The sequence below is a fragment of the Sciurus carolinensis genome, chromosome 14, assembly GCF_902686445.1.
Source record: "Sciurus carolinensis chromosome 14, mSciCar1.2, whole genome shotgun sequence".
Lineage (NCBI taxonomy): Eukaryota > Metazoa > Chordata > Mammalia > Rodentia > Sciuridae > Sciurus > Sciurus carolinensis.
In genome coordinates, this window is record NC_062226.1 from 23971160 (window position 1) to 23986554 (window position 15395).

Genomic DNA, 15395 nt, shown 5'->3' on the forward strand with positions numbered 1-15395 from the left:
GCCTCAGCCTCCCAGGTAACTGGGATTATAGGTGTGTGCCATTGTGCCCAGCTGGAACTGTTTTTAAAGTTCTGTGCCTCTGAGAAAAGCAATGGGCGAAAGACTAGTGTTGGAAAAACTCTCTCTACCTGTACGATCTGTGTAAATATGAAAACGTGCGCAGGGCACGGATGCCCTCGATCATGAGTTTCAACCTACTTGAACGCACCTGCGTCAGTTCTGCTGCAACATCCTCTCAATTGCAAGACTTGGGATTGGCTGGGTTAGGAGAGCCTCTCTCAGTTGGGAGGGCGAGTGACTCGGGACCTGGAACGTGGGGCCTGATCATTCTCCCCCACCCACCTGGATCCATGGATGGTGCCCTGGGTGGAGGAGGTGGCAGGACGGGCCCTGGGCTGGCCAGGGGTGTGTTTGGAGAGGTCATGTCTCAGGTTCCCCCTACAGACCAGATCCTGTGAGGCCGCTGAGGGGCCTGTCAGGAAATTCTCCTGGTCCTGGCCACTGTGACCTATTTCAAGTCCATTATCTGTTGTCAGACACGCAAAAGAAGAGCTGCCTTTGCCGCTTCTGTGCCCCGTCCATTTCTGATTCAGTGTCCTTATGTTGGACGTTTTGGTTCAAGGGACACCCGAGAAAGCTGCCTAGTAAAGTAGAATCTGTGATTCCCTGGACACGCACCGTGCTGCTGTAGCAGCAACCCCTGCCTCCCGCCCCCACCTTGCCTTCGCTATGCCTGGCCATCCACCTCAAAGGCCCACACACCTAGAGGGGAGGGAGGCCCTCCGCCCTGTTGTCCTTGCAGACCCAGATCAGGGGTTGCTTCCGCCTGCCCCCAGCTGGAGCCCACGGTTTGCATTGTCCCCTTGTGTCCATGGAGCCCCACGGGTTTGATGTACTTGGCAGTATTTGACACTCCATGTTACAGCTGCTACTTCCACAGCCAGCAGGAAAGGGACGCTGACCCTGGCTCTGTCCCGTGCTCACACCATGCCTGGTTGTAAACACTGAGTGGTGAAGCGGCGGAGTCCCCTCCAGAGCGAAGTGTGACTGAACGTCGCGCCGTCTCCTCCCTTCAGATGCCGGGAGGCAGCGAGGCAGATAATGATAATCCCACAGGGCGACACAGGCCAGCTCACTCTGAGGGTATTTCCAGTGGCACTCGAGTATTTTTAGCAGCTAGTCAAGAGTTTTCCTCCCCGGTGCACACTCCCGAGTTCCTGTAGGGGTAGGAGCTGCAGGCACGTCCCGAGGAGCCAGCAGAAGCTGACCCAGGATTAGTGTTCGCGGTGGGTGATCCACGGGCAGGTCACAGCGAGGTTGCTGTGATCACGTGTGTGGGTTGTCCAGGGCAGGCATCCCGGGAGCCTCAGCTGAGGGGAAGGAAGAGCTCAGAACGTCCGCTCACACCGGCTTACGTGGTGTTTCTTGGTTCCGTCTTAGCCCTCCTCCGTGTATACATCATGCACCTTTGTGACTTGGAATTTGTGAACACTTTTGTCACTTTGGGAAATGCGTGTGTATAGAGTCTCTGAATATATTAACTCACTTTGGTGGGCAGTAAAGATGTTGTCACCACCAGTTCTTAAGATTTTTCCCATTCTGTTCCCCCACCCCCCACCAGAAACAAGACACTGGCCAGTCGCTTCTGGACATGGCGTACACCCACCTGGGCGTGACTGAAAAGGAATACTTTGGTTTGCAACATGGCGACGACTCAGCGGACTCCCCCGTAAGTGCCAGCCTGTAACGTGTGCTGAACTCCTGCCCAGGTTGGTTTTATAGCTTATGTTTTCTTACCAACAGAGATGGCTTGAGTCAAGCAAACCCATCAGGAAGCAGTTAAAAGGTTGGTGTGATCTTTTCATTTCAGTCGGACATTGGGTGTGTGGGGACCCGTTTCCTTCGGTCAGCAGGGTGCCTGTCACATCGGCCACCCAGATTCCAGGGGGCTCAGGAGACAGGGGTGAGCTGCCTGCTCCCCGTCCGACTTGTAGGTTAGCAGACATGCTTGCAGATCAGCCCTCAGGATGCTCAGCCAGCTGTAGGTGAGGAAGGAATAGACCAGCGTAGGAAGCTCAGAGCCAGGGAAGGCGGGGGAAGAAGGATGACCTTTCTCAGCCCAGGGTGAGAGCCGGGATGGGCAGGACAGACACAAACTAACCCTGTATTTCCCGCAGCTCCGGTGCAGTCCCTGGAAACCAAGCCACAGGCAGATAATGTCTCAGACTTAAAAGATTGATCCTTTCAAAACACGACTCACCCAGCACACCTGGGCCCCCTGCTTCCGTCTGCTCCCAGTTAGGTGACCTGGCCGGTCCAGCCGTGCCTCACCCCTGTGCTCTGCCCTGATCTGCGCTCGGCCTGGTTTTCCACCACAGCGGCCACTCTTCCCATCAGGGCCCCTCGACCTCAGACACACCTGGCCAGTCTGCAGCGCCTTCGCTCAGTCTGTTCCTCTGTCGGGAATGCCTTTCTCCTGTGTCTACCTGCTGCTGCTCTTCAGGGCTCCCAGACCCCATCTCCTACCAGAAGCCTTGACCCTGTGTCTTCCCTTCACGCGTCACTGCCTGGCTGCCGCGCTCACCTTCGTCTCATGGTCTTGTGCCCTTGGCTTCCTCTCAGAACCGCAGTTCCTTGAGGGTTGGATCCTTGCTGTGTTCCTCCCTGGAGTGCTCCTGGCACCTGACATACAGGAGGTAGCCAGTGAGTGGCCAGGGGGTATTGGGCAGGTGGACTTGTGTACATACACACAAGGCCCCTCCACCTGCCCCAGCCCCCAGGTGGGAAGAGCAGACGGAGCAGTCGTATCTCTGACCCCTCTGCTGCCCTCTTCTGGAGCCACCTCAGAGTTCTTCCCTCCCGTGATCATGACCTTAGGGTTCAGGAGCACCCAAGGGAGCCACAGACTGAGCACGCACGAGGCAGGACACAGGCTGTCATTGCTTTTCTCCCTAGCTCGTTCTTTCGGCAAGCAGACTAGGCAAGGTCCTGGGCTAAGTGGTGGAAATCCAGCCCAAATCAGATTTGGACCTTGCCCCCAAGTATCTCACAGCCCGTTGTGGAAAGAGACAAGGACAAAGAGTTCTGTTATGTACTCACCACAAGATAGGAGGCCCTGGGTGTGCAGAAGAGGACAAGAAAGTCAGAGCAGCCAGGCCTGAGCCCCAAAGGTGGCCCCCTGCAGAATGGGAGGCAGAAAGGTTGGAGAGCATCCCAGGGCAGGGGAGGACTTTGCTGTCCCCTGAGTGCTCAGGATCAGCCAGCACACAGCTACAGCACCACCCTCTGGCTCCCAGGCACACCTGCAGAGGTGCGCTCAGGGGCACACCCACCCTTAGAGATTAAACACCAGCAAAAGGAAAGGCAGATGGTTCTAAAGAGGGGGAAGGGTGGAGCCCAGGACGAACCAGGGTAGAAAAGGAGGTGAGCCACAGGACCAGCGAGGGAGCAGGCCGAGAAGGCTTGAGTTCAGAGCAAAGAAGTGCTAAGCACAGAGACAGAACCAGAGCATATTTACCAGGTGCTAGAGGGGATGAAACTGACAAGAAGATGATGTTGGGATCTTAGCAACACAGTCTTATCTTCTGTTGCCATGTCGATCAGAAGAAATGGACTAATTTTATCCCCACAAGTCAATTGACTCTTGGTGTTGATGCATAAAGTCATATTTGAGTGTGTTCTTTGTGTAATGTTCACTAGCATATTAATCATGTTAATACACGTTGCATTGAAAGCATGAAATGTTTTTGAGTATAAAAATGACTTTGAAATGTGGAATAGCAGTCAGAAACCTCAGTGCTACAGTTCTGGGTTTGTCACTAGCTGTGTGACCTAAGGCAAGTCACATCTCTAAGCCTCTTGGCTTATCTATAAAATGGAGTTATCAATAGCGGCTTAGCCTTCTCAGTCACGACTGTGTTTAACTTCTGTGTACATGACAGTGTTTGAAAGTATGGATCACTGTAATAATGTAAGCTAGTACTTCTTTGTGAATTGATTCAAAGATCTTAAGAACTCCTGATAGAGATATCAGAGTGCATCATGTAAACACGGCCTAAGTCAAACGTGATCCGGAATAGATGCTGCCACAGCCTCTGCTGAGGTTGCATAAATGCTTCATGTTTTGTAGACTTGGAGATTTCTGAAACAGTTAACTTAAGCTCTCCTTTTTGGAAATTAGTCCTTTTATAATGGAAAAACTATGGCTGGGTGAAAAGTACACCACTTGTGGGAGAGTAGCAACTTGTATACGTTGACTCTTTTAAAGGGAAAATTTAACGTGTTTTTGAAAAATGTTGTAGGAGGTTTCCCCTGTACCCTGCATTTTCGAGTAAGATTTTTTATACCTGATCCCAACACACTGCAGCAAGAACAAACCAGGTAATAACATTTTCTTAAAGTTTTCTACTTAATGTGTAAAATGTGCTCTTCATTTTATGCCAGATGGCGTCATTTGGGTATAACTGCACCAACAATTATGATTGAAGTAAGGGTTTGGGGTACATCTGTTGAAATTTTGGTTGGTGACTTAGCTTTCCGCGGTGGGCCTGTTCCTCTCACCTGATTTGGTAGTTCCCAGCACACTGGCTCCCCCGCCTCCCTCTCACCTCCCTCCGCGTTCCTGGCTGGTGAGCACAGCATGTTCCACAGATGGAAGGCCCTGTCCACTGAGAGGCTGGGTTTAGAAGACAGGTGTGTAGAACAGTTGTCCGCAGGTCACATGGCAAAGTATTTCTGGAGAGAGGAATCCGGGCCCTTGAGGACCAGACCCTGCTGTAATCAGCCGTTCTGACCAGGTTCCAGTTTGCAGGAGCTGGGAAGGAGCACAGGCTGGATCCAGCCTGTCTGTCCCTAAACCATCAGCTGCAGGAAGCTTGGGAACCAGATCAGGGAAGGTGCCCTGAAGGGAGCCTTTTACCCCTTAGGTCTGGGAATCTGTGCTGGCTCTGGTCGTCCTGGCAGGTGGGTTTTCTGGGTGGGGAACAGGGCATTTAGAATGAGGGTGGGCAGCACAGGCAAGCTATTGCTCTTGGACTGTGGGCTTCACCAGCTGCCCACCCGACCCTGCTCCATGGCAGCATTTAACCCCTTTATGACCCATCCCTTTATTGTTCTTAGGGAGAAAAACCTCTTCATCAGGAAGAGACAGTGGATGTTTAGGGTCATTGACCCTGTGCTCATGGTGACCATGAGACTATCACCACTGAGGTGGCATTGACCCAGTGCTGTCTCATTTTTCCTTTCTTCATTTTCTTTTTAATGGTGATCACACAATCACATTTTAACTTTTAATGTTTGCAAGGCAAGTGTTAGTCTCTTACCCCATTGCCTCTTTGTGCACCCCTTCCCTCCACAATAGCAGACACTGGGAACTCGGCTCTTTGCTGTTCTATTTTAAGCCTGTGTACGGAAGGTTCAGCGTGACTCCCTGGGTAACCCCAAGGCAGTGCACCCTGCTTGGAGTCTTCCCTGCGTGGCTCTCACCCTGGTCGACCGGGGACGGGGCAGAACCACTCAGCTCATAAGCTGACGAACACTATGTTGGTGACACTATGAGAAGTGTCCTCCGTGACCCTACCAAGGTCTCCCCAGAACAGTACTAAACAACAGATTTTGTTTAAGGGACACTTTACAGTGAGATGAAGAGCCGGCATAGGGCACGTGCCTATAGTTCCTGCTAATGGGAGGCTGAAGCTGGAAGATGGTTCAGGAGTTGGAGACCAGCCTGGGCAATAGAGTGAGGCCCCAGCTTAAAAAAAAAAAGGGACATGAGGAATTATGTGTGTGTACTGTACTGATGTGTACGTGGGTTATGTGTTATATACACTGTGTAATGTGTGTGATAGTATGTGTTTATGTATACATGTAGGTATATGTGGGAGTCTAACCATCAGATATTCTTTAAATCCCATTAAATATGTTTCATATGTCGAGTTTCATAATGCAGTACACACATATACAAATTACTGAAGTAAAAGTTTTACAACACTATACTAATTCAAAACGCACTGCAGTTTTCTGTTCCATTTCCTTTTTTTAAAAATGCCAGTTGTGACCCACTAAATTGGCTTCTCCATGAGGTAGTGGACTTCAGTCCCAGGTGTGGACAGTTCTGCACAAACTGGTGACTGTCACCATCTCCTTACCTGCTACCTGTGGTGCTGGAACCCCAGATTTATGGCACCCGCTGGCATGGTAGAGCTCTCCAGTGACAAAAGCTGAAGGCAAGGATCCCCAGGGCTGGCTGACCCAGGTGTCCCTCTCCAGGACCCAAGTGGTCATTGGCTGTTCACCTGTGTCCCCGTGGGAAAAAAGCTTGCTGCTCTCCCAACTCTGCTGAGCATTCCTGGTGTTTGAGGGGCAGCTGAGGAAATGTAGGGTGTTTGGGTGGAGAGAAGACTCAGGGAGAGGTGAAGCTGCCTTCAGCTCTCCAGAGTGGTCGTAGGAAAAGGGGAGCGGATGTGACAGTCATGGAGTTATGGCCGGGTGGAGGTCAGGGCTACAGAGAGGCAGACTTGAGCTCAAGACGAGCAATAGACTAGTACTTGTCCTTCCCCAAGTCCCAGGTAAAAATCGGTTTGTCCATGTCTCTTGAAATTCACCAGCTCAGATCTGACTGCCCACTCCCCACCTAGAGGTGCGTGTCCTCTGCAGCCGGCAGCAGGGCCTTGCATGCGGGCACCAGGTTCCTCAGTGTGGTGGGAGCTGTGGCGGCAGCCGCCCCCGTGGCTCCTATAAGGCTGGGGGGCCGCCAAGACTGGAGAGGTTCTCCCTATGCCGTGTCAGGATTCCACCATGATTTCACGTGCTTTTAAAAAATTCACATGAAAGCTTTGACCAGTTTTCCTGGCACATAGTATCTCATTGGGCTCCAGCTTTGTAGCCTGTCCAAATTGAGTTCTCTTTGAAGAAAATTTGGTTCTAAAAAGTCAGAGGAGTATAGAGATAGTATTTGTTGGTTTTGTTTCTTGATAAGGATCCAGGCAAGGAGAAATTCAGTGCTTTTTTCAGAAGTTGAGGTCATGGATGGGGTTTGACTTTAAGAAGGGTCATTACATTTCCCAATTTAGGCATGCTGAGTTTATCTTGTAAATAACTTTCCTTTATTCTTATTGCTAAATAAATGTCTTTTTTTTATTGTGAGCCTCCACAACTGCTGTTTCTGATAAATTTAGATCGTTCTAAATAACTTCATTTACTGTCGCTTTCTAAAATTTAAGCTCCTTTTCAAGATCCCTGAGTAGACCCCTAAGTTTGGGTTGCAGCCCACAATTCTGCTTTCTTTACATGTGATGTCGTGGGGTTGACTCAGAAACTTCACCAGCCTATGACAAGTAGCCTTTGGTGAGTGGCGATCTCGGGCTCATGTTCTCATTTATATCCCTAGGAGGGCATACTAACTCCTGGGCTCTTCAGCACAAGCCCAGCCTGGCCAGTGGACTGTCTATAACTCTCCCCTCCCTTCTTTCTCTCAGTAGCACTGTAGGAGGAGAGAACACTTAATTCTGGTTAAATGTCAGCTTGGGTAAACATAGAAATGGGCTAGAAAGGACTGATCCCGTCCTCCTAGGTGGGAAGGATGGGGAGTCCAGTACTGCAGAGGCACGGCCGGCATGGTGCGGTGCCGCCTCTGAACACCAGCTAGGTGCTCTGCCCGTTATGGGTAGTGGTGATAATTATAATCAAAGTAGTAACATCAGTTATGACATAGACCCCAAGCCTTTCTGTCGTTAAAACATGTAACAGATTGGTTGCATACTGAGATTTTTCTCAGGAGTTTCTAGGTTAAAATAAGTCAGAGCTGACCTGACGTATCTTATCCTATCTGAGCTTCAATTTTCTTATCAGTAAAAATGGTAGAGGTGATGGTACCTACGCCACAGAGTCATCAGGGGAAAGGTTAGAGTCCCAGGCACACAGCCCAGAACTTTGCCGCTCTGAGGCCGGGGTGCCGTTCGAAGCATTCACATCTCAAATCGCCAGCCCCTTGGACCTTTATCAAATCAAAGGAATATGAGAGTGCGTTGTTAACTTTGCCAGAATGAGCTCTCCTGCCCCTGAGCACTTCTGCCCTGTCTATATTAGATTTCAAGGTTTCCCTTTTGTCATCTTGGCCAGACCCTGGAATGTCTATCCCATTTGAATCTGGGTTTTAAAAAAGAGTGGGAGCTGGCAGCCAAGTGTCACATGTGTGGCGCATCCCTAAATATAAGTGTCTCCAGGGTGCTGCCTGGCCTGCACGGTGCTGCTCTCGACCTCCCTGTTCCCATCTGTGACAGTGGCACAGACTCACAGGCTGAGGGGCTTGTGACAGCTTGTCAGCAAAACAGGTCCAGGCTTTTGAGGTTGAGGCTGCCGGTCGCTCACAGACGGGTGCAGCCTGGAAGTGCTGGCACCTTCTCCTTTACCGATGTTTATGCTTCTGCTCCAGCACCCACAGTTCCTGGGACACAGGAAAAGGCCCAGCTGGGTGTTTGCACCCGAGCCAAGGCAGTGTCTCCACAGACCCCCCTCCTCTTCGCAGCTTCATGCAGAGGGAACGTGGGTGTGCAAATGCTGGCGTGGTGTTGGGAACAGTGGCCCCGTCAGCGTGTGGGGGCTGCGTGTGCAGAACGCTGTGGGTCCCAGTGCCTGATTAGGAAGGCCCAGGCTGGGGGTGGGGGCGCCTCTGGCAGCAGTACCAGGGTCGCTTCCACCATCCCTGCTCGACGCCCCCTGGGGTGACCTGCACTGACTGGAAGTGCCCCCCTGCCCATCAAGACGAAGGCACCAACATGAGCAGTCATTACCAGTGGGGCAGCTTTGCAGTACACAGAGTAGCACCCGATATCCCATACCCGACGCCAATTCAAATACGTCAAAATGTATTTTTATGTATTTTATTTTTTTATTGTACAGATATTGTTCTTGATGCATCAACCCCCTCCCCCCCTTTTTTTTGGCTCATTTCAGTTTGAGTATGAATTAATGAAAGTCATTGTTTTGTAGGCATTTGTATTTCTTACAACTGAAGATGGATATTTGTGAAGGAAGGTAATGAGAATTTTGCATTTTTCTTTTCCTGCCAGACTAGCCAAATTCCTGGTTTTAATCTAATGAGTGTGTATTTCTGAAAACAATATTAAATCTGAGCAAAGACTGAATGTTAAAAACAGCATCTTGTGTGACATTAGGCTCTGGACATCTGTTTTCAACTCAGTCTTGGCTTAATGAAACTAAGGGAGCGATGAACTTCATTTCATGCTATTTCTGCTTTATTACAAAGGTACAGTTATCTTTCTGGTAAAGACCTGAGAAATTCAAAAGGGAGGGAGAGACCCAGAATATAAAATGGACTTCATTCAGGAAGGCAGGTCAGGCCTAATTTAGGTCCTCTTCCAGCCCCTGGTTCCTTGGATGATTCATTTTCTCACTGGGAAGGTTTTTACTTAGACATAAGCATCTGCCTGTGATTCAGCACTTCTTGTGTATCCAGACCATCTAAATGATTGGAAGCTATCCGAGAATAACCCAGAAAGGGGGATGAAATTCCGAGCCAGTGGTCACGGAGCTGCCTCCTCCAAATCCTTAGTATTTTCTTGACTTCTAAAAGAAACTGTAGCAGGTAAACAAGTAGAAACAGCCACATCTTACTCCCATTCTCCTCACCCCCTCTGTCCACCTGTTAGCTTGGTTCCTGCAGAGAAGGGTCATCAGAGGCCACCGGCATGCTATAGCATGAGGGAGCTGACAGTCTGGTTGGAGGAACAAGACAGGAGCCCATGAAGCAGTTAGGACCAGGTTGGGCAGTGGAGACGGCAGCTGGCACAGGCGTTGAGGAGCTCCTTTTGTTGGTGTGGGCTGGAAAAGTCTTTGCGGATTGCTGGGGTGAGCCACGGTTGGGGAGGGTAGAGAAGTGAGGAGCTGGATTTCCTTGGGCAGCAAGAAGCCACCCCCAACCCACCCCTCACACACAGTCCCAGCTTAAACCACACATCAGCAACTTTCACGAGAACAGAGGGGACTCTTCATGTCAAACATGGGCATGCATCTTGCATCCACCCGACAGAGGAGAGCAGCTGAAGGTTTTTAAAAGCAGGAGGAATGTGGCGAGAATCACACCTACACAGGTCACGTCAGTGCACACGAGGGCAGACTGGAAGGAGCCCGGTTCAGTCTAGATGGAAGAGTGGCCAGTCCTGGAGGAAGCATCACAGACCTGCCAGCCAGAGGTCTGGGGCTGCGGTGGGGGAGATGGGAGGGCAGGGGCAGCTTGAAACAGGAGCCTCCTTGAGGAGAGGGCGGCCAGACCTGTGGACTGTGTATCGGTCATAGAATTACAGAACCCTGCCTGGTGACTTGGCCTGTCCTTTCCTCAAGGTAGGAGCACATCCCCTCGCCAGCACAACCTATGACCTTGGGGCGCCTGCTTGGTCACTCCAGTAGTGGGGAGCTCACTCTTCTGGGAGGCAGAGCATCTTAAGATCACCTGCCCCTCTCCTGGGGCCCAGGCTACCTGTGCAGCCAGAGACTGGTTCTGCCCTCTCTCCTACACATTTTGTCTTCCCACAGATACTTAGCTGGTACCTGTTAGGAGCAGGTCCTGTACTGTGCAGTGAGATGAGGCAAGGGCCGCCTCCTCAGCAGCTCTCGGCTCGCTCACAGGTGCTGGACAGCGCTTGTCTGCATGCTTCCTCCTCCAAGCAAAACACCCCTTGGTGTTCCTGTGTGAATCAGTAGGCGTCTGTTGAGGAGCACCTCTGGCTTAGAGCCCTGGCTTTCCTCATCAGGAGGCTCTCATCCCTCTCCAAGGACAGGGTCTCTGCTGCCACACTTCTCGGGTGGGAATCAGGCTCTTTGGCCAGGGTGCTTGACAGGCTTGGAGGAGCAGTTAGCGTTTCTCGGGATGTTGGATCCCCTGATGTGTCTGAACTGTGAACTGGCAGTACTGCGGGCTTCGGCCCCTTCCTTCCTGCCAAGAGGGGTGATCATCAGTCCAAACTCTTCACTCAGCAGATGGAGACCCGCCCCAAACACCTGAGAGAAAGAGATCTGTCTGGAAAGAAGCAGAAGGTTGAAAGTAGTGCTCTTGGTGTTCTTAAATGTATGCTTTGGACACCATTGTTTTGGAAATGTTTGTCCTGACTTTGTGGAATTGTTGCTTCCACTTAGACTGAGTCTCCTTAGCCTCCTCCTCAGGTGACCCCCAAGTCCATTCACCTGCTCTTCCTCTAGCAAGGACAGTGGCTAGATGTCAGTGAGGTCCTTCTTGGTAGGAGAGCGAATGGCTGATGCTTATCACATTTCTGTCTGCTCTCCCTCTGCCTTCTGGACCTCCCGGTGAATGACTGGATGGTGAGCAGCCCTGGGATGTGGCTGTGGACTTGGAGACACCTTCACAGGTGCCAGCAGGAAGCCAGAGTTGCTTGAGGGAAGATGGGGGGCGCCCTCTGAGAGGGAATGCTGCCTTTGTACGCAGCCTTGGGATCAGCGCGCAGTGCAGTGGATGCAGTGGATGTGAGGGGGAACCCCTGGAGGGCCCAGCAGATCAGTCAGAGGGTGGGATGTTTCATGTCTGGGGAACTTCACGAGCTGCCATGGAAACTGCATGTTTCCTCTGCTTCCCACTGTGCTGCTGGGAAAATGCTTTTAAAGTCCCAGTGTCTCTTAGGGTTGCTCCTGAGGATGCCTCCCTTTAGTAGATCCCTCCAACCCCACCCTTTCCCAGCCCATTCTCCCACCCAGCAATGATATCTGCCCCAAGTCTGCTGGCAGAGCTCCCAGGGAGACAGATCATGGAGTCAAAGGTGAACAGAGGAAAGGAGCAATCCGGATTCAAAATGTAACTTGACAGGTGGAGTCAGGGGCAAAAGTGGGGCATTTGGGAGGGCGATGAGTTTAGAAGAAAATAAGAAGTCCATCCCAAGTCTGGATTTCTAGTGGATGGTGGAAGACAGACCAACAGATCATTAAACCCTGTAGATCTTCAGGAGGGTAAATAGATACAGGAAACTTAAGTAATTAGTCAGTTAGTGAAGGAATTACAAGTGTTAAAATTCAAAATACTTTTCCACTTTTCCCTTGTAAGAGGATGTCACAGTTCCAGAAAGGGAGTAGCCGAGAACCCAGGAATTTAGTCAGAGCCCTACAGAAAGTCTCACGTCTTTACTAGAAAGATATGAAGTCTGCCTGTTGATGTAAGAGTTTACGTTCCTCACTGTTCTTCTCAGAGATGAGTCTGATGTTTCTCGACCCAGCCAACATGCTGGCCAGTGTCCAACCTCTAGCTTCCTGGTATCCATGATATATATTATTTTAAACCTCCAAAATTCTTTTTATTTAAAAAATCTTTAGTGTGTTATATTTATCTCCCCCTTTGAGATCGATTTGTATCATACAGTTGTCTTTGTTATGATTCGTGCTGTCTTCCATGGTTAATACAAGAAAAGAAAGACCTATGATCTATGAGCATTTCAGGCCCCACTGGTCCTTGTGATTTTGCTAAGATGTTTTTCTTCTGACAGGTTGACCTGCCCTCTTAACTCTGCGGTGGTTCTTGCATCCTATGCAGTACAATGTAAGTCACCAAGGGAGTGTGGCATGGAGGGACAGATTGCTCTGAGCAGTGTACAGAGAAAGCCACCAGCTCCTCCTCTTTGACCAAGTCTCTCTTCCCCAGGGACAGCATATCTGTGGCTGTCCAGAGAGTCCCACTTGTACCCTGACTTATGCGCTCCTCCAGCTTTGGAATGTTGAATAAAGGAAAGGGGTAGGGAAAGGAGCGGATGAGCTCTGGCATGACGTTCTCTCAAAAGGGAGCCCATAAAGCAGCAGACAGCCATCACACATGGCATTTTCCAGAGCCTTTGCCCAGGTATTTGGATTTGATCTCCTTACAAACCCCAGTGGAACAATATTTATACCAGTCATCTCTTATAAACATGGAAACCGAGACCCAGCTAGGTTAAGGAATTTGCTGGAAGTCACTCCTGCTGCATGCTTGGTGCCTGTCTGAAACACTGCTGAGAGCTTATGAATTTATTTTTAGTTTCATTATAACTAATAGGTTATATACTGGTCTATAGCAGTGCTGTCCAGTAGAGATACGCTGTAAGAACCACACGTGTAGGCCTAAATTTTCTAGTAAAGTGAAACAGATTACTTTTTAATGTTTTATTTAACCCAACATATCCAACATATCCATTATCATTTTGACATATAATCAATGTAAAAATAATTAATGAGATATTTTACATTTGTTTTTCATACTGTCTTTGGAAACCAGTCTGTAATTCATGCTTACATCTCCATTTGGACTAGCCACACATGGCTAGTGGCTGCCATATTGGATAGAAAGTCTAAATGGAATTTTCTATGAGGGCTGATTTAAGCTGAAGTAGAAATCCACTTGTTTGATTAGCACGACTTTATTGAGCATGTATTCCATGTCAGGTCCTGTGGTAGAGGGTGGGTTTACACAGTGAAAAGAGTACGTAGTCATTTGAATAACAAAATATCACTTTATAGTTAGGTAGCTGTGTGATTCCAGTACGGTACACTGGCATATGACTGCAGAGTGTGTGATAGGTAGCCCCAGACTTAAGAAATCTCCTCTGCCTTTGCCATAAGCCCCAAACTATCTTGGCCTCTTACTCCCTCAGCTGACTGCATGTTAGGCAGTTAGGGAGCAAGATGGTCAGGTCTCAGAGCAAGCACTGGCCAAATTATTCACCCTGTTCTAGGCTCGGAAGAAGCAAAATAGCAAAAGAAGGTTACTGGGTTGCTGTGGTAGCCCCAAGTCTGCCTCCTCCCCTAGCCACAAAGCACTGAAATAAGAGAGGTGAAGAACAAGGTAGCTGGGCCTGCAGCTCACCTGCCCACCTACACAGAGCCAGGAAGTTGGGGAAGAGGCCATCAGGGGCAACTTCCTGCCTTTAGGCAAACAGCAAGCCTACTTACTATAAGACAAGATCCGGCCCTGGTCTCCATCTCACTCACATCTCCCCCTCCATGAGTGGGACACTCAGAGCTTTCCCGGTGGCCTTGGGTGGATTTGAAACTTCCCCTCTCCCTGCAGTACGTCTGGAGCAGACCCGGCATGTTGTATCCGTATAGCAAGTGACGCAGCAATCTGTCAGCCTGTACTGTCGTGGGTCTCTAAATTTTGCAGACCCACCTCTGCAGGGTGGACCAGCTGAGGAAACCAACCTCTTTTACGTCACAGTGCCAGTTGGGTGTTCACAGCTAGAGCTCCAGACTTGAGAGACAGGGATATTAGAGACAGTCACTCCACTGACATCCTGCGTACTCCATTTGCCGCTTACATGGTATTACCACTCTGAACCTTGGGTCTCTCACGCATTACATGGAGGTGACAGTAGTGATTGTAACAATTTGCAGTATGTCTGCTCAGTTGCCATTAAAAAACACACGCAAAGGTGGTCTAGCTAAACGTTTTTTATGGTTCGACCATCACTGAGTGAGTCAGAACATGGCCTGAAGCTGGATTATCTGTCATGGCTCTTCCACTTATCCTGTGTGACCTTGAGCTCGCCAGGCCTCAGTCTCTTCACTTGTCAAATGGGGGCATGGGAACATCTACTGCACAGGTTGTGAAGATAAAACAAATGACTGTGTATGTACATAAAGCTCGTAGAGCAGTCCCTGGCACCTGGCCAAGTGTCAGTTCTTACTATATTTTCATGTCTTCTCAGAAGAAAGCTGTCTGAAATATTGCCTGTGGTAAGCATTCAATTCCATTTAGAGTAAAATTTAAGAACTACATTGAAAGCATCCTGTTCCAACCTTCCATAGGCAGCACCCCCACCCCACTCCCCACACAAAAGACTAATAAAATGAGGGCTAAAGAAAGTTATCAGACCTAAAAAAATACATCCTGGCTTCAGCAGAAATATTAACAATACTGCTATGCTAATAAAATCATGGGTTGTCAGACAAGCAGTTTTAAGTACAAGCTCTTTATATTCCTCCACCTTCAGTAAATAAATACATATATCTGCATACTTGTATGTACCTTTCTATAAGATTAACTCTTGGATATAAAATTACCAGATCCAAAAAGTTATGCCTACGTTTTATCTGATAGGTTTTGCTGACTTGTTCCAAGACGGGTAACTTATATTTAAGTCCCACCAGTGATTAGCTAACCAAAAGCACTTTTTTTTTTTTTAAGTAAAATGATCTGTAGGTTAAGTACCCACAGAGACACTTAGATGGAAGATAGCTGGTAGTCTGTCAAGGGTTTATGAGGCACAAGGAATGAAGTTTTTGGAACTACTTATTTATTCCATAATGTCCTCAGAGCCTCTGCCTTGTGCAGACTCTGTCCCAGCCTCAGGAAGGAGAAAGCCCGCTGCGTTCGCCCAGGGCTCCTATCCTGTCAGTGAGGCAGGCAA

The 15395-nt window shown here is 49.4% G+C and overlaps 1 protein-coding gene across 6 annotated transcripts in view; it reads left to right on the plus strand.

Annotated features, from left to right (window-relative positions):
• Ptpn3 (protein tyrosine phosphatase non-receptor type 3) overlaps nucleotides 1-15395 on the plus strand; it is a 140161-nt gene that overhangs the window by 70528 nt on the left and 54238 nt on the right. For 5 of the 6 annotated variants that reach the window (XM_047524599.1, XM_047524602.1, XM_047524600.1 and 2 more), the window contains exons 3-7: nucleotides 1622-1729; nucleotides 1804-1846; nucleotides 4302-4380; nucleotides 8989-9033; nucleotides 12504-12556. In XM_047524599.1, the coding sequence (XP_047380555.1) occupies nucleotides 1622-1729; nucleotides 1804-1846; nucleotides 4302-4380; nucleotides 8989-9033; nucleotides 12504-12556 (328 nt within the window). Of the gene's footprint in view, nucleotides 1-1621; nucleotides 1730-1803; nucleotides 1847-4301; nucleotides 4381-8988; nucleotides 9034-12503; nucleotides 12557-15395 lie in introns of those variants that run through there. The other variant, XM_047524603.1, reaches the window with a different exon arrangement.